Genomic DNA, 20289 nt, shown 5'->3' with positions numbered 1-20289 from the left:
GATGTCAGTAATATGATTTAACAATTGGGCATTGCATTATATTTTTAATTTTGACAGTGTTGCAATGGATTGATATTAAAAATATCATACATGATTGCTATTTCCTTTTCTTTTAGCTATAGTTTACCTGAAAATAACTAAATTGTTGCATTTGAGCATGTGATTTACAATATTATGTGAGCAATGAGAGAATATTTGATTTATCATTTTAATTTTGTTAGTAATATTAAATGATATTTTTGACCAAAACTAGTTAATTTGCACATGTAGTACTTTTTTTAGGTGAACTAACAAAACCTTTTCACAGTAGTGTTTAGATATAAACTAGCATTTAATTACATTTTTACATTTAAGTAACATTTTGAATGAGCTCCCTGTTAGTGCCATATCTTTATATTAATTATAAAAGTTAACCAGTCATGCATTTTAATCATTCATCTTTATTCCAATTGTTAGTGCAAAAAATTCAACAAATTTATCTAAAAAAAATCTAAAGACATATTTAATAACATTCAAATGTCCCACCCCAAAAACACTGTAGCAAACATAAAGACAATTGATATGCATACAATGATAAAGCTGCAACGATTGTGACAGAAACCACTCCTATGAGGTCTACATCTTTAAAGAAAATACTATCTTCTTTGGCTTCATCGCAGTTCACAGAAATCCATAAACCGTGCTTTAATAAGAACTCTATTTTATTTATAATAGTCTTGAATACACACCTACAAAATAAACAAAATGTCAAACAAACTGTAGAATCAATTATGTTTTTGCATCCAAGTTCAAGCTTTTGTTTTGTACCATTTGCATCATCACAGTGCATAAAAAATGTGTAAAAATTTGTTTTTTTTCCCTCTTTGCATAGTTACAGAGTCCACAAAGTACTCAAATGATCATGATACCATCAGTTAGAACTGAAAAGGAATATGATAAGACAGTTTGTTTCTCAAATCGATTGGAAGGACAGCGTTTGCACATTTAAATGACGTGCAGCAGTTCTGACACCTGGCTGGGACGCCCATTAGTTCAGAGCAGAGGGGCGATCGATAATCTTAAACAATGAAGAGTCCCGGCGGGGAGCTGCTCATTCCGCGTCCTCACACACACACACACACCTGCTACGACAGCGACACAATCCGCTAATGACCTCACAAAGTTTCTGTGCTGATGACAAGTCCAAAAAAGCAGTATTGAGAAATCACTGAGTATTTGTAAATGTCATTCAATAGATCAATTGTCTTCAATAATTTTTGCTCAATTAATTCTAATAAGCTGGTATTTTGGTGCTTTTTAGTCATCATTTTTTCTGTATTACCACTTGTTTTTGTCAAATGTTTTGCTGGAAAGGTGTGCTCGACTATCTTTATTTAACATAAATGTCAATTGCTTTGATATTTTCTTATCTAATGCAATGACATTCATTTTTAGTGTGACTTCTGTCCAAAATACTATTCAAATGCATTGAAAATGCTTCTGCTAAGCAGTTGTGGATGTCATACATTCCCTGTTATTCTTGTTTTGTACCTCCTTCGTTTCAGGATCACTTAACACCGCTTAAAGTGGACAGTGCCAAAAACAACAAAGGCTCTGACTCCTGGACCAAATTACCATTCAGTATGTTTGTTGGCTGTGGATGTGTGATTTGGAGTACGCTGTGACACTTTGATTTAAATACTGAAGATATTTTCCATTTCATAATACTAATACTTAATCTTTAATTAAGACATCAGATTATGCAAAGTGAAAATCAACTTCCATTTCTGGGAAGAGTCTGAAAAATGTGAAGTGCCCAGGTCATATTTCAACCCAAAAGCAAAAGAAATTTACAAGAAAGTACAAAAAGTACTATTTAAATATTTTTAATATAAATAATTATTTAATACCAATAATACTGTTAATATTTAATAGCATTTAATTCAAATTGTAGTATTCATTGAATTTATTTTAAGATTATTTAATTTGATTGGACAACTGTTTTTTTGAAGGTAATGTGAAAAAATTTATTTAAACATGTTTTATTTAATATTAATAATATTCTTGATATTTAATACCATTTAATATTAATTAAAATTGCATTATTTGATATATATATATATATATATTATTATTATTATTATATAGTAGTGCTGTCAAACGATTAATCGCATACGAAATAAAAGTTTTTGTTTGCATAATATATGTGTATATTTATTATGTATATATAAATACACACACATACAGAATATATTTTGAAAATATTTATGTGTATTTACATGTCTATATTTATATTCATATAATTGATATTATAAATAAATATATTTAATATATAAACATAACATATTTTTCTGAAATATATACATGCATGTGTGTGTATTTATATATACATAATAAATATACACCGCACACATACATATATTATGTAAACAAAAACTTATTTTGGATGTGATTAATACAGCACTAATATATATAATGGGATCTTACAGCATTACAGTAATGAGAATTTAGGGTCAAAAATTCATTTAAAAAAATAGGCTTAATTTCCTTTGTGAAAAATATAATATCTTATACTGTCCTCTTGTTTTTGGGGTGAATTATAACAGACTTTCTTCATAAATTTCACCTTTTGAGACATTTGACCATCAGTGCTTGAAACAGACCCCGCAGACACTGAAACGTTAAGCCTCAGACTTGTTTTATATGATTATATGATCATGTCGAATGGCAAACAGGATTGTGGCACGGTTGAAATATGTGCTATTGAATTAGAAACAGTCTTCACATGGATTGATAATGCAACTCATATAAAGTTACAATTCAGAAGTCATTCTGTATTTATAGGTTTAAGTTTATTTGACCAAAGTCATTCCTTTTAAATCAAAGTCAAATTATTTCTCATGTCTAGATGGTAGAACATGAATTTAACCTCTGAACAGGCATTGCGGTATCAGTTGTCCTGAGCTGCGCTGTCCTGTTAAATTGCCAACGGGCCAAACTTGCTATTGCGAGTCTTCAACCTGGAGGAGCAGAGATGCTTGGCACCGACTGAAACCCAGAATCCTTAAGAGCTTGACATTTGTGGGTAAGAAGTAAGAAACGCCTTACTGTAGATGCCCAAACTGTCTGTGCTTTGTTGTCATGGTTGCCAGGTCTGCACAAAAAATACAACCCAATTGCTATTCTAATTGCCTTCTGGGGTGGGAGAGATCGCTTTAACCTGTGGACTAAAAACAGCAGTGTAGAAGTACCCCCATTAAAAAAACTGCAGACTTGGCAACCCTGTTTGTTGCCAAAATGAAACCAATGCACCAAGCAGGTTTGACCATTGGTGTAAATCCAAGCATGTTGTGTTATGAAAATATCCTGTGTTTTGTCTTATTGGCCAGAGGCTATAAAATGAGTACAAGCTTTCAATGCTTCATGTTTCCAGATCTCGCCTATGGCATTCGGGTGAAACCTAACCCTAATGATCCGGTGCTGGTCATTTCTAAAAATGCATCCAAATGTCTATGAGATTCCAATAAAATATTATAACGCTCCCTATTTTCCCATTACATGGGTTGCCAGGTTTTGTCCATGGACTGAATGTGCTCCTTGGCCTTCATCCTCAAAGCTGTGATACTAGAGCTGCGGTCCACGTCTTCCAGTGGGTATTTGTCATTAAATGCTGGAGGACACTGGTAAGGAGGTGGTGGCATGGGTTGCATTACCTGCACCATGCCTGGAGAAGTGTTCAGGAAGCCGGGGTGGCCTGTATAGGTGGGCTGGAGGCATTGGCCTGGTCCCATGAAGCCCGGGATGCTGTGCATGGGAGTGGCACTGGAGAGCGGTGAGGACAACCAGGGGTCCAGCGGAAGAGAGTTAGTCATTGGCCCTACGTTGGGCGCCATGGCCGGACGGTTGAAGGACAGCATAGGCGAGTCATGGAGCTTCATGCTTCCAGTGTCCATTTTTTCTTGTCGCCGCCACTTTGCACGCCGATTCTGGAACCAAACCTGTACAACAGGACAAAGTCGAGAACTGTTTAGACTCAACCTTGTAATGTTGACTGGCACAGAAACTCATTTCAGCTATGAGGTGAGTGTGCTGGAGAGTTTAAAAGCACAAATGAATTAACTTGAATGAACTTAATAGTGGAAATGCTTGTTGTTTGAGATACTTTTCTAGGTCAGTGAGCTTCCTCTACCAACATACTTATAGATGGAGCTTGCCAAGAGTTACATTGGATGCCTTCCTGGTATCTTTGCTTGGACATTATTCAAAAGTTACAGGGTTGCACGGTTTTGACGTAGTGTAAATCGAATGGCTGGATGTAACTTTGCGCAAACAACATTGGTAAGTGATTCTACCGGTCTCATGCTAACATTAAAATGTTATTGTTGGACTTTTAAAACAATGTGTTACTTGTCCATTTATGCACAACGTGTTTTCACAATCCTGTACATTTTCCTCATAGACTTCCATTGTAATGGAAATATGTCTGTTTCCCTGCTTCCCACAGTACAAGATGCTAATAGGGATTAAAAGTGAAGAAAATGGCAGAAAATTAAGATGAACCAGGAGAGAGAGATATGTGCCAAAATCCATGGGATATTCTGGGTGAGAGCAAAAAAAAGAAAGATCCCTCAACAAAGTAAGAAGATGCATAAAAAGCTCTTGCCACATAAGCTCTTATTGTATCATTGTATATCACATAAAAAATATCAAGTGTTACTGTATTTCACTGATGGAAACTGTCTAACCAAGCCTGTCAAAGTGATGGATAATTAATAGAAAGGCATTCACAACCTGTAACGTGACATATTTCTGAGCAAAAAAAGTAGGTTGGACTTTTTTAATTGATCTGTTTTTTTGGAAAAGTTGGCTTTCCATATCAGAATAATCCTAACCCTCAATCAGTGTTGTTTCAGATACTGTAACTGATTACATTTGAGTAATTTTTGATTACTTTTATACATTTCTAATGAATGTTTTCAACTGTTAATCACTTTCAAACATTTAATCATCACTTCATCACTTGAATTAAGATTATAATAATTTTAAAGCACAGCTAACACAAAATCAGACTTTAGCACCTCTTTTTACTATGATTTAAAATCATAACAAGAAATAGTTTAATAGCTATTATTTTGTTTTTGAATTCAAATCTTTCCTTGTTACAGTGTAATGATACATTTAAGTACTGAGTAATATTAATTAACTACATGTACTTACTATATGGTTAGGGTTAGCATTAGGGTAATTTGCATGTAATTATGCATAATTTATTGTTATTATAATAGTAAGTACATGTAACTTGTGTAACAAGGATACCTTAAAACAAAGTGTTATATTGAAATTAAATTACACAACGCTGTTACATGTAACTAGTAACTCCTCAACACTGCCCTCAGTTTCAGTAACGTTGGATTGAAATCCACCCATCATTCCCTTCTTTACAGGTTTAACAGATGTAGCTTTATCAGTTTAACAAAGCTCTGTCTTCCAGATTCTGTTCACTGAATCAAAGCCCCCTTGTTAAACAGCATCACCTTGTAATGCCCTATCAACATAAGTCCATTACAAATTACCCAAATGTCAAGGTTGTAATGGTATACAATTACATTGATCACTACGTCTATCTAAAACCATTAAGTGTCCCAGCTTGTATCACCCAAAGCTCACCTGAACGCGGACTTCTGGGAGGTTGACTTTCATAGCCAGCTCTTCTCGACTGTACACATCTGGGTAGTGGGATTTCTCAAAAGCGCGCTCCAGCTCGTGTAACTGATAGGTGGTGAAAGTGGTTCTGTTGCGTCTGTGTTTCTTTTTAGGTTGATCCTCATCAGGAGCGTCCGGCGAGCGGCTGTCACTCTCCACATTGCTCCGTGGATCTCCCAAATCTGCGTCGCACTTCTCTGTGGAGTAAAGTCCAGTATCTACAGCACAGGATAAATGGAGTGCTTTTTATTTGCCAGGTACACTTGTAAAGTTCATTAAAGAATTAATGGGTTGCTAATGGGTTTTAACCTGGTTTTATGTAGTTGCTAGGGTGGTTGCTGGGATATTTGCTTGGGTGTTGCTACAAAATTGCTTGTTTTTTGGGTAGTTGCTATTATGACCAAAATCTCACGATATGAGAAATTTTATTTCACGATAACAATATATATCTTGATATAGCAATTTTGTTTTTGTTAGGCCTATTAAAAATAAGAACAAAAAAGCAAATTACAAATAGAACAACAATAGAACAAACAAATAAATAAACTTAAGGTTTTCAGTTACAGTAGGTTTATTTAACATGTACTGTATTAAGAAATGCATAAAACATAAATTGAATTATGAAGTGTAACTAAAATACTGCATAGTCTTCTCTCATTATATGAGTCACATATGAATTTATTCTCATTAAAGATCCAAAAGTAATTAAATCAAGAGCAGTGAGTGTTTTACCCTTTGTCTTTTGTTGTTTGATTAACATTAATAACAAACAGCAGCATATAAATAAGACAGCTGGCCCTTTAAGACCAACTGCATGGATCCAATATACTGAAACACATCTGTTTTTCACCCAACTGTTTATGTGTATTTTACACACAACTGACTGTGTTTACGTGAATACTCCACACGATGGGCATTTTGACATAAATGTGTGTGTATTTGACAACTGAAGTGAAATAAGACGTAAAAGAGATCTGAATTCATGATCGCATGCCGTCTGAGACAGATAACTGTTTAACATCAGACACATCCCACTCTTTATTTTTCTCATTCTTGCATGTTTCTTTATCACTTTTGGGTGCATATAACTTTTTATGTAGTACTGTGCTACTCAAATATATTTATGATAGACACTTTAAATGTAAGTGTCAGAGAGTCACCGCAGTCTCCACCAACGACACTCACCAGATCCCAATCCCCTGATTTCTGTTCACTGCCACCTGTCAGCACTAATCAGCAGCACTATATCCCTGCACTCCTCCCATTCACTCACTGTCTGGTCTCAAACTTTCCATGTTGACTAACCTGACCCACTTACCTTTTATCTACTTACCAGTTGCTCAAGTGTTCCTATCCCTGTTCTCCACCGCTCCAGTTCTCCACCGTCTCCATGCTCCACTGTTAACTCCGGATCCCCTGGAAAAGGAAAAAGGACATTCCCACTCAGATAAGCCCTTAGAGACATTCCCATTCCCTGCCTGCTTACCTGGACATTCTGCTCATCTCGTTCCCCTGTGCTACTACTCAATAAACCTGTTGATTGTATTGCACTTATCTCTGTGTCTTGTGTCTATCTGCTGACATCTATCTATCGTTCTATCTGAGAAATATCTATCCATCCAACCAGCCGTCCTTGTGAGCCCCATCCGGTGGGCCCTGGATGAACAGATCCGCATAGCCTCCATCACCGAACCCGCTCCGCTGGGAAGCTCAGAGGGCAAAATCTACGTGCCCACCTCCTTGAGGACTTCCCTTCTGGGCTCCCTGCATGCTTCCCCGGGCTCTGGACACCCAGGCAGCCAGCGTACTCTCTCGCTCCTCCAAGCTCGGTACTGGTGGCCCAGTATGGCCCGGGATGTCTCCCAGTACATTCGTGGATGCTCAGTCTGTGCCATCTCCAAGACTCCATATCACTTACCCGCCGGAAAATTAGTCCATTACCCATTCCACTTCGTCACAGATCTCCCCACGTCAGAAGGTTATACCTGCATACTCGTTGCAGTTGACAGATTCTCCAAAGCCTGCAAGTTAATTCCCCTCCGGGGTTTACCCACAGCCCTCGAAACAGCAAAGGCCCTCTTCCATAATCTCTTCCGCACCTTCAGCATCCCGGAAGTTGTCGTCTCCGACCGTGGGCCACAGTTTGTCTCCTGTGTCTGGAAGGCATTCTTCAAACTCTTCGATGTCACCATCAGTCTCTCCTCAGGGTATCACCCCCAGCCTAACGGCCAGACTGAGCGGAAGATTCAGAAGATTGGGAGATATCTCCGGGCCTACTGTCATGACAACTAGCACAGCTGGAACCACTTCCTCCCATGGGCCGAGTATGCACAAAATTCCCTCAAGCAAACCACCACCGTCCTTACCCCTTTCCAGTGCATACTCGGCTACCAACCTCCTCTGTTTCCCTGGACAGAAGAGCCCGCCGACGTTCCAACTGTCGACCACTGGTTCCGAGCGAGCGAGAGAGTTTGGGACTCAGCTCATGTCCAACTCCAGCAGGCTGTGTGGAGACAAGACCTATGCAGATGCCTGTCGGTCTGCCACCCCTGTCTATCGTCCTGGAGATAAGGTCTGGCTCTCCACCCAGGATCTGCGTCTCCGCCTGCCCTGCCGGAAGCTCAGTCCCGGCTATATAGGTCCCTTTTCCATCGAGAGGCAGATAAATGAGGTCACCTTCCGTCTCCAACTCCCTGCACGGTATCGTATCCATCCAGCATTCCATGTCTCACTCCTCAAGCCTGTCTCTCCCTCTGTCACAGAACCCGATGAGCCTGCAGTACCTCCTCCTCCCGAGATCATTGAGGAGCCCCTAGTCTACAGGGTGCAGAACATCTTGGACTTTTGGCGACGGGGTGGTTGCCTGGAATATCTTATTGACTGGGAGGGATACGGGCCGGAGGAAAGATCCTGGGTGGCCCGGGACGATGTGCTGGATCCCTCTCTCCTGGCCGAGTTTCACCAGAACCACCCTGACCGTCCCTCACCCAGAGGCTGTGGCCGACCCCGTCGCCGTAATAGGGCGTCAGGAGCTGCCCCTGGAGGAGGGGGTACTGTCAGAGCGTCACCGCAGTCTCCACCAACGACACTCACCAGATCCCAATCCCCTGATTTCTGATCACCGCCACCTGTCAGCACTAATCAGCAGCACTATATCCCTGCACTGCTCCCGTTCACTCACTGTCTGGTCTCAAACTTTCCATGTTGACTAACCTGACCCACTTACCTTTTGTCTACTTAACAGTTGCTCCAGTGTTCCTATCCCTGTTCTCCACCGCTCCAGTTCTCCACCGTCTCCACGCTCCACTGTTACCTCCGGATCCCCTGGAAAAGGAAAAAGGACATTCACACTCAGATAAGCCCCTAGAGACATTCCCATTCCCCGCCTGCTTACCTGGACATTCTGCTCATCTCGTTCCCCTCTGCTGCTACTCAATAAACTTGTTGATTGTATTGCACTTACCTTTGTGTCCTGTGTCTGCTGACAGTAAGTCTGTGTGATTTGTTTTTCACCTGTTTACCATTCAACAGGTAAACAGAAATGGTGCATCTGATCACTTATAAAGAAACAGCGTAGTTCTCCTCAACAAGACACATTATTTGTGGAATCATTCTCGTCTGAAGTGCAAACGGTGCGGGATAAGGTACATATTAAAGTTAAAATATGATAGATCACCCAAAAATGAACATTCTTTCATCATGTTTATCTGTTCTGTTGATCACAAAAGAAGGTATTTTGATGAGTGTTGATAAACAAACAGTTGACGGGACCCATTGACTTCTGTATTATGGAAAAAAACAGTATGGAAGTCAATGGCTACCGTCAATTGTTTCGTAACCAACATTCTTCAAAATATCATCTTTTGTGTTCAACACAAGAAAGAAACTCATACTGGTTTGGAACAACTTGACAGTGATTAAATGATGGCAGAATTTTCATTTAATTTAAAAGCACCATTAATAAAACTACTTGCATGTTCTTTTGCCTTTACCAAATGGTGCAGTGATGGAGTCAGATGTTAACCTTTCGATTTTATGATTTCCTAGAAAACTAAAGATATGGTATGCAAGTCCTCCCAGTAATCCAGCACGCAGATGTCTTCGGTTAAACCTGTAGACCTCATGTGGCCAAGACTGCTAATCCATCCATTAAGAGGTTCATTCAATACCACAGCGTTTCGACCAAGAGTGGCCGACCAGCCTGACAACAGCAGAGATTTTCATTTCGCAGAAACGGCTAAGAGCAAACCGTGCCACATGTTGAGGTGGGGCAGATCCAGGTTGAATCTAATTAAGTTAGGCAGGATTAGAATAAAATCACTAGTTCAATGTTAGCAAGTGTTAAACGTCGTGCTGTACACAACTTTCATAAACTAGATACACATGCTGTAGTGACACTGATGTCTAGGTGTTTAATTAGAGCTGTAGTTTGTAAGCTTGTTTCATTATTGGTTATTAGGCCTGTGAAAGTTTATATCTCACAATTCTAAGAAAATGAGTCAGAATTGCGAGTTTGTATCAGGCAATTGTGAGAAAAAAGTCAGAATTGTGCGATTAAAAAGTCGCAATGACTTTTTTTTTTTTTTTTTTTATTCAGTGGCAGAAATGAGCTTCCATAGAAATCTGAACAAATCTAACCTAAGCATTACATTTTGGTGTATATTTAATCTTTTACAGTATGAGTAATCAAATCAAGTGTCTTGTTTGGGGAAAGGTGTGCTGTTAAATTAAGGCCTCAGATTTTAACAGGTGGAAAAACCCACAGACTTACGTACATTGAAGGAGATTCAGGAGCCAAATCTAGAGACCGGAAGATCATGCAAGACAGTAGAATCCTCTATAATGCTGTGGCATTGAGTTTTGCATGTCCAAATGCATCAGTAAATATTGTAAACAGTGCATTTTGCATTGTAAAGAACTTTTTTTCATCAAGCCACTCAGATATTTTTTGTGCAAGTAGTGTCTTTATGTGTGATATTCTTTTTACTTTCCATAAAATGAGATGTGATTTAATAAACCTGTCGATACTCACCATGATACACTGACTGCTGTGAATTATCCGGAAGACTTTGCAGGTGACCGTAGGGGTCAGAGGTCACTTGTTTCTCCTCTTCTCCCAGATCTGATCCATCCACTTTGTGTGTGCCGACAGGCCCGACCGGGTTGAGCAGAGGATCCTGGTCTTTACTGAAGCCCAGAATCACGTCGATGCTGTGAACGCGGCCTCCCATCCCCGACGCGCCACCTTTACCCAGATCGTGGTAGTTGTCCGTTGAGAGGCAGCCATCATCCACCATGTTCATCGTATCTGGTGACAAATGCATCCAATCTGCCCTTACGGTAAGTCTCCTCAAGGAAACGTGTGCAAATTATGTCCAAAAGAGAATCTGCTTCCACTTTGTGGCAGAGATTCCCTTTCAAAGATCTGTTCAAGAAGAGCAGGGGTTAATAAGACTTTTGAAGACATAAAAAAAGGGGTAAATATTTGTAACTTTTTGTTATGGTCAGTGCAACAGTTTTTGACAAAATCAGGTAAAGCCAAGTCGTATTTACAGTCAAAAGTTTGTTTTTCCCAGTATGTCACTCCTTGTGATATTGGCCATACTTTTTTTTGTGTGTGTGTTTTTTAATGTAAAAAAAATTGGATATTGTTAGTATGTTTGTTATGGTTTAACATATTATGGTTTCATGTTTTGGAAATGCAATAAAAAAAGATTAAAATCATAATATAATAATAAGCCCATATAACGTAAAAAATTAGATCTCCTTCATATTTCATCAAATGTTTTGAGCTGCTCTCCATATTCATTTTATTGCTATATTTGGATGGCTACTATTTGTGTTTCCATGAAGTCTCCATTAAGAGCAGTGCAGACAGTGTCTGTTCCTTTTTATGTATTTTTTTAAAAATTAAAAAGCTTTTAAAATAATATTTTAAAACTTTTTAGTAAGAATGAAAAAAATATGATATATTAAATCCCAAATTATTTTTAGTATTTTTTACAAATGATAAAAATAATGGATTTAGTTATCCAAGTATTAATATTCTGCTCAAACCAGTTATATATTCCTACAACATTTAGTATGATGACTGTTTTCTCCAAAAGCATTTGTCAAGTTAAGCTTCATAAAGCAGCGGCTCTGACCTTCAATGGTTTACATGCTTCATTAGTTTTACTAAGAGACACAGAGTTTGGATGCTTTATTCTCCTGCATTGATTGTTACTGAATGATAGATACATGGAATATGACAGAAACTCATTGTGCATGAAGTCAGTTGCCTGTACATGTTCTCAACTGTCATTTTCATCCCTTTTGCCTGTCTAAAGCATCCTAACACAGCAACTGTACTGACAGTGAATCCTTATTTCAGGCCTGTGTTGGCACATTCATCTAGCACATTTTTTCTAGAGATTTACTAATTGAATTTCTGTTTCAATTTGAGTCAGCTGGAAATCACACTTTAAAGTATACTGTTCAGTCAAAAGTAGTTAAAAGCGTTAATAAAGTTAAGTAATTCTTTGCAATCAACCAAAAGCATGTATCATGTTAAAATGTATATGCTTTATAAATATAAATACAGATTAATGTCTTATTTGTTTAGTTTCTGTGAAGTAGTTACAATTTTTTTTCTCATTAAATCTAATTTAAATTCCGAGTTTACAAATTAAAAGTAATTTAATTAGGCTCAAATAGAAGACTGAACTTCAGTTTTTCCATAAATTTTATAATTTAAAATTAATAATATAATATAATAAACCCATAGGAATCAAATCTATCTATATCTGTCTTGCATGGTGAATTTTGCTTAGTTCTCATATTTCATATGCATGTCCTGAGCAGAAACACTCTAGTAATCTCACATATCTCTCTTCTAGATTCAGAAATTATGCTCAGATTTCAAATCTAGCTCTAGTTTACAAATTAAAAGTCATTCATTCAAATAGAAGACAAAATTTGCACTTTTTTCCATAAATGTCTTGGTTTATCAGAAACGTATAGGCCTGGTCGTAAACCTATGTGGCACATTTTCTAGAATGTTTCTAGAAGTTTGTGAGCAGTTATGCTATGCAATATGTCATATTTCATACCTGTTGTATGTGCATATAGACATCTATTCAACCAATAGATAATTAACTATTGTGCAAACAACCAAAAGTACTGTGTGTCGCATTTTAAAATGTATTTCTTTAAATACACATAGAAGTAAATATTAAGTCTTATTCACCTAGTTTCTCCTATTTTAAAGGTACTTTAAAGTAAATCTAAACGAATCAAAGACTCTTTAAACAGAAAAACTCAACTTCACGCACCTTTTTCTTCAACTTTCCGGCTCATCAGTATCACACAGGGTTGTCGCCGCTTCCAAGCATCACCGCAAATGACACACAACAACTTTTTACCCACAGTGCACCTGGTTCAGACTGTAAAACGACCGTTAATGATTATTTCTCGCATCCCAAAAGTGAGCGTAGGTTCCGAAGCACTCAGATACGTCCCATTCCCGCAGCATATGGAGGTCTTGATCTTTAGGATGAAGCCATGCAAACTGGCCTGACGCGCAGAGAGCCGGTGGCAAGAGGAAAAGACTTAAGAGGTTTAATAATTGGAATCCTTCCCCTTTAAGGATGATTGACAGTTGTTCTCTGCCGGGGTAATTGCACTAAACGCTGGCCGTGGTTTGGCCACAGAGGGAGGCCTGCGCTAATGAAGCACCGACAGAATGTCTTTTCAACACTGTTTTGTCTAAATGATAATGGTGACCTACTGAAAGTGTCCTTTAGTCCGCACAAAGACAACACACCGTGTGTTAAGATGTCTTTTTCTTCTGCAGCCAAATGCCTTCAGAGATGATCAGCAGAAACAGGCGTACAGAGAGATAAAGTGTTGTATTGCTGATAACACAAACAGGTCATTCATTAAAATCAGTGTAAGGCATTGAAGTTTTAAAGGAGTTTTATTATTGTTTGCCATGTGCATAAATTAATGACCTGCTACATCGCTGACAAATATCATCAAATTCAATGTAGCAACCAAACAAGTGTCTTTTTTAGTGTTTTAAACATTTTTAAATATTTAAAAAATTTAATTTATTCCTATTTCATATTTTTGTTAATATTTTGATCAGATTTTATTTTTATATTTACCATTTTTATTTAAAAAATGACATTTATTCTTATTTCATATTTTTGTTAATATTTTGATCAGCTTTTATTTTTATATTTACCATTTTTATTTAAAAAATGAAATTTATTCTTATTTCATATTTTTGTTAATATTTTGATCAGCTTTTATTTTTATATTTACCATTTTTATTTAAAAAATGTAAATTTAAAATTTTAGAAATTCTGTAGTTTTTTTGTCATTTTTAGAGTATATATATATATATATACATACATACGTGTGTGTATACCATATATACTTATAATTTATATATATATATATATATATATATATATATAAACAACAACAATTTAAAAGTTTGGGATTCTCATATTTTGATCAAAATACAGTAAAAACTGTAATATTGTGAAATATTATTACAATTTAAAATAGCTGTTTTATATTTAAATTTTTTATATATAATATATTGAATATATATATATATTATCTATATTATATTAACTATATTATACTATATTTCATATTAGATTTGTATTTTTTTTATGTTTCTATTTGTGTGGAAACCATTATAGTTTTTATTAATATTTTTAATCAGCTTTTGTTTTTAAATTTTCCATTTTCATTTTAAATATTTAAATAAATAAAAAATTGTAATTCTGTTGTGTTTTTGTCATTTTTAGTACTTAAATATTTTGAACAACAAGTTAAACTTATATATGTATATTAATAATAATAATAATTTATAATAAAATGTGTGTGTGTGTGTATATATATATATATATATATATAAATTATTTTATATGCATACACATAAATTATTATTTTATTCTTTAAAGAAAAGACATTTGTTTGCTTGGCACACTGAATTATATGAGACCATATACAAACAGTTAATTTCCAAAGCTCTAAATATGAAAAGATCCATCACAGATGTTTATTAACTGACTGTATAATAGATTGGCTTTACCTGCTCACGATTACTCTAAATTGACCCCATGTAGCTCATTAGACTCAGAACTGACCTCATCAAACGATGCCACACTTGACCTCAAACTGGCAACAAACTGCTCAGACTCTTTATTAATTGTTTTAAATGTCGCTTCCTCGTGTTATCGTGGCTCACGTCAGTTTGGGAAAGTCTCGGCCTGTGATGGTTTCTTTAAAGCCAGTTGGCCAGGTTAATACTCCTGAGACTGACTGACACCGAGATCAACCCTCGTCTTAATGAGACTACAGACCCATCCAGAGATTTTCCCCAGCCTTAATGAAATCTAAAGCCAAGTTTAAGAAGCCTATAGGATGACCAATTAGGATGTCTAGAATGAAGGAAGGGATGTGTATTTTCCCTTGATTTATTCATATCTTCCCTTCGATAATTAATCATTTTGAATATTTTAATCATGTCAGGACTCTTCATGGTCCAAAGATGCTGCTGAATGTATTTATATTGACAAAAAAAAAAGTGATGTGTATATGGTTATTTGTGATTATGAACAAAATAAAACGTTAAGGTAAGAGTCACTATAATGCAGGTAGATTCGATCTGAAACGTTGAACAAAAATATTATTCTTAAATTAGAACTGTTCTTTCTGGTCGGCCCAAGTTGTCGCATATCATTTGTGACCCTGGACCAAAAAATCAGTCATAAGGGTCAGTTTTTTTAAATTGAGATTTATAAATCATCTCAATAAATAATCTTTCCATTGATGTATGGTTTGTTAGGATAGGACAATATTTGGCCGAGATACAGCTATTTGAATATCTGGAATCTGTTTGTGTTTGTTGTGACAACTTGCCCCACTATTGTGAAAAAAATAAAAATAAGACAAGACTTTAATGTTTGTATCTGTGCAGAAATTGGTTTAAAATGAAACCCACTTGAGTGCATTGCAAATACATTTAGATTGCGATTGCAGAGGTTTTAGTTTTTTTGCATATGTTCAGGACGGTCGGTGATAACGCACACTGACCACAGCCATGGTTACTGCCCCTCAGCCTGCTGTCAGTTTGACCTCAGCTTAAAACACAGGAGACAAAAGACAAGAGCGATTTATTTCCGTTCCAGTGCTCGAGTCTAAACTCAAGACTGTCTGACTTCAGGAGATTGTGCTGAGTGTCAGTACAAATGGACAGATGTGAATCGAGGGCTGAATCATTTTCTAGACGAGCCAATTACAGACTTTACACTGATAAACTCCTTCCTAACAAACCCCAAGGAGTCTCTTGGAGTGGGATTTTTCTGATAAAAGAGGCTTTTGGGCCATCTGGGCATCAGTGAAAGGCCCTTAATGCCAAACCTGAACAGGAATCAGAGCAGTTTTACTAATAACTAAAGGAGTTATTCATTATTGTATTGTGTTGTATGTATTACTACACATTTCTGGTTGCTCTGATGTTAACTAGAGGAAAATGTTACTTTATATTAAGTAAGTTACATTACAAAATTTGGGTGTAGAATGAAATAGTATTTTCTTATAAAACTCACTTCAATATTTTTTCTTCTATTTAAAAATTCAAAAAATATTTTTTACAGTGTATAGGCACAAAAAGAATAGGCTAAAAATAGTATTTTTAAAAATATAAATGGTATACGTAATTGGATTTTTTTAATTGTACATTTAATAATTTTAATTTATTGTAATAATTTTGGATTTATGTACTTACACAAAAAAATTGATGTAGAAACAATTTTCACTCAGAAATTGTTAGTAAATTTAACAGATCATAGAATGATAGCAAGTAACACATTAGAAATTATGAAATATTTTCTTATAAAACCTTACATCAGTAATCCTTGTTATATCTTTGAAAAGTAATTTTTCGGTGTTCTTGCATGATTGGCTTTTTTCTTTAGTCTCTTTTTTTGCTTTCTTACAAAACTGCTGGTTCCTTCAGGAAATGCAAATCTAGTCAAAGGTAATTATGCATTTCTATGTTTTTTTAGGTTTTGCGTGTTGATTTACACTAATTGCACTAGATTCTTGGCTCTAGTCTAAATCAATGAACTGACCTGTGTTAATGAGGAACTGCTGTACATACAGGCATGTGGATGTGATGCACAAGACTGGCATGTTAAATTTACACTGTAGATAATCCAATCACACCCACAAACCTTCAATTAAATGTTGGTTTCTTTTGCGAATGACCTGGATTCTTTTGCGAATGACCTGGATGTGTCCATGGTAAAAATTTGAAATTATATTGGTGGAATTTTTCATGCATGTTACTTACAGTATGTAGCTGTAGGTTGGATGTTTTCAGAATGTAGCTTTGGCCTTTACATTTATGCAATTGGTAGACACTTTTATCCAGAGCGACTTTGCATTGAAGGTTTACGTATTATTAGTTCATTTATTCCCTGGGAATAGATCCCCTGACCTGTTGTAAGCGTCATGCTTTTACTGTTTGAGTTGCAGGACTACCTGCTCAAGATTAATGTTTATTTCATTGCGCAAAATGAAAATATTGTACATTTTAACGCAATGAAGTGGCATGTCACTCAGAAAGAGTAAAAGTGAATGCATCTCGTATGCATTTCAAACTAGTTTTTTTTAATATATATTTTGTATAGTTAATATTTTTTATTTTGTAACTTGAAGTATAACCTTATGAATAGTACACTATGTGCTCTCTTCTCCAATATTTAATTATTCTCTAGCGCTAACATCTAAAATCACTGTGACAAACACGATCGATAGTTGGCTTCACTAACTGATTGAAGAGGCTAATAATCATTTTATCACGTTAAAATATTAAGGCTGCCCTTCTTTGCTTGTTTCCTCATTATCCTAATTGAGAGCAAATTAGCTAAGAGGTGCAGTGTAGCTATCAAGCTCCTTAGTTTTAGCAGAAGACAATTTAAGCCTTGCAGATCCTATTAGTGACAAAGCAGATAACGCTTGAAGGAGCTGTGTCAGCTTACCACGCTAGGACAGAGAGAGAAAGAACGATGGATGGATGGATGGATATTTTTCAGATGGATGGATGGATAGATATTTTTCAGATAGATGGATGGATATTTTTCAGATAGAACGATGGATGGATGTCAGCAGATAGACACAGAGGTAAGTGCAATACAATCAACAGGTTTATTGAGTAGTAGCAGAGGGGAATGAGATGAGCAGAATGTCCAGGTAAGCAGGCGGGGAATGGGAATGCCTCTAGGGGCTTATCTGAGTGTGAATGTCCTTTTTCCTTTTTCCAGGGGATTCGGAGGTAACAGTGGAGCGTGGAGACGGTGGAGAACTGGAGCGGTGGAGAACAGGGATAGGAACACTGGAGCAACTGGTAAGTAGACAAAAGGTAAGTGGGTCAGGTTAGTCAAAATGGAAAGTTTGAGACCAGACAATGAGTGAACGGGAGGAGTGCAGGGATATAGTGCTGCTGATTAGTGCTGACAGGTGGCGGTGATCAGAAATCAGGGGATTGGGATCTGGTGAGTGTCGTTGGTGGAGACTGTGGTGACTGTGGTGACTCTCTGACATTACCCCCTCCTTCAGGGGTGGCTCCTGACACCCTATTAAGGCGACGGGGTCGGCCACGGCCTCTGGGTGAAGGACGGTTGTATGTAATATATACAATAATTCTGGTGAAACTCGGCCAGGAGAGAGGGATCCAGAACTTTGTCCCAGGCCACCCTGGATCTTTCCTCCGGCCCGTATCCATCCCAGTCAATAAGATATTCCAGGCAACCACCCCGTCGCCGAGAGTCCAAGATGTCCTGCACCCTGTAGACTAGGGGCTCCTCGATGATCTCGGGAGGAGGAGGTACTGCAGGCTTGTCGGGTTCTGTGACAGAGGGAGAGACAGGCTTGAGGAGTGAGACATGGAATGCTGGATGGATACGATACCGTGCAGGGAGTTGGAGACGGAAGGTGACCTCATTTATCTGCCTCTCGTTGGAAAAGGGACCCAGCTTCCGGCAGGGCAGGCGGCGACGCAGATCCCGGGTGGAGAGCCAGAACTTATCTCCAAGACGATAGACGGGGGTGGCAGACCGACAGGCATCTGCATAGGTCTTGTGTCTCTGCACTGCCTGCTGGAGTTGGACAAGAGTCCCAAACTCTCTCGCTCGCTCGGAACCAGTAGTAGACAACTGGAACGTCGGAGGGCTCTTCTGTCCAGGTAAACAGAGGGGGTTGGTAGCAGAATATGCACTGGAAAGGGGTGATGCTGGTGGTGGTTTGCTTGAGGGAATTTTGTGCATACTCGGCCCACGGGAGGAAGCGGTTCCAGCTGTGCTGGTTGTCATGACAGTAGGCCCGGAGATATCTGCCAATCTCCTGAATCTTCTGCTCAGTCTGGCAAATCAATTAATTTGCAGGCTTTGGAGAATCTGTCAACTGCAACGAGTATGCAGGTATAACCTTCTGACGTGGGGAGATCTGTGACGAAGTGGAATGGGTAATGGGACTAGTTTTCCGGCGGGTAAGTGTTGTGGAGTCTTGGAGATGGCACAGAATGTGCTTCCACGAACGTACTGGGAGACATCCCGGGCCATACTGGGCCACCAGTGCTGAGCTTGGAGGAGCGAGAGAGTACACTGGCAACCTGGGTGTCCAGAGCCTGGGGAAGCATACAGGGAGCCCAGAAGGGAAGTCCTCAAGGAGGTGGGCACGTAGGTTTTGCCCTCTGGGCCTCCCAGCGGAGGGGGTTCGGTGATGGAAGCGATGCGGATCTGTTCATCCAGGGCCCACCGGATGGGGCTCACAAGGACGGCTGGAGGGAGTATGGGTTCAGGTGTGGCGGGTTCGTCGGGGGCATGGATACGTGAGAGGCAATCTGCCTTGACATTCTTATCTCTGGGTCGATACGTGATGGAAAACTGGAACCGGATGAAGAGGGCCCAGCGAGCCTGCCGGGGGTTTAACCTCTTAGCATTTTGGAGATATTCCAAGTTTTTGTGGTCAGTGATGACTGTAAAGGGGTGTTGAGCTCCCTCCAGCCAGTGTCTCCATTCCTCCAGTGCCAGTTTAATGGCGAGCAGCTCCCGATTTCAAATATCGTAGTTCCGCTCCGCTGGGGAAAGCTTCCTGGAGAAGCGCTAGGGTGGAGTCGGGGAGGCTCTCCGTGGTATTGAGACAGCACTGCTCCCACGCCGGTGGTCGAGGCATCCACTTCCACTAAGAATGGGAGTTGGGGTTCGGGATGTGAGAGAATGGGAGCAGTGCAGAAGGCCTCCTGGAGCTTCTCGTAGGCGGCTCGAGCTTCGGAGTTCCAGGACAGAGACTTGGGTTTCTGATGGAGCATGGAATTGAGGGGGGGCTGAGAGGAGACTGAAGTTCAGAATGAACCTCCGGTAGAAATCGAGGAATCGTTGAAGTTCCTTTACTGACTGAGGCTGGGGCTAGTGCCGGATGGCTTGGACCTTCCCCTGGTCCATCTAGATCCCATCCGCACTGAGGATGTAGCTGAGGAACTGGTCCGGTAGTCAATGCAGGGCCGCAAGCCTCCGTCCTTCTTGCCCACGAAGAAGAAGCTCG

General features: G+C 38.5%; 2 protein-coding genes across 4 annotated transcripts in view; both read right to left on the bottom strand.

Annotated features, from left to right (window-relative positions):
- Positions 1–20289, bottom strand: part of LOC306881095 (ceramide synthase 2-like) — a 385605-nt gene that overhangs the window by 166419 nt on the left and 198897 nt on the right. The gene's annotated exons all lie outside the window — the stretch shown is intronic.
- Positions 2403–13238, bottom strand: LOC306881621 (retinal homeobox protein Rx2). Its single transcript, XM_079435788.1, has 4 exons — positions 12996–13238; positions 10715–11107; positions 5647–5900; positions 2403–3977 (listed from the first exon to the last, which is right to left on the bottom strand). The coding sequence occupies exons 2-4, from the start codon at positions 11004–11006 to the stop codon at positions 3534–3536; spliced, it is 990 nt and encodes a 329-aa protein (XP_079291914.1). The 5' UTR covers positions 11007–11107; positions 12996–13238; the 3' UTR covers positions 2403–3533.

Source organism: Barbus barbus, assembly GCF_936440315.1.
Source record: "Barbus barbus genome assembly, chromosome: 15".
Lineage (NCBI taxonomy): Eukaryota > Metazoa > Chordata > Actinopteri > Cypriniformes > Cyprinidae > Barbus > Barbus barbus.
This window is presented reverse-complemented; position numbering and strand designations above follow the sequence as displayed.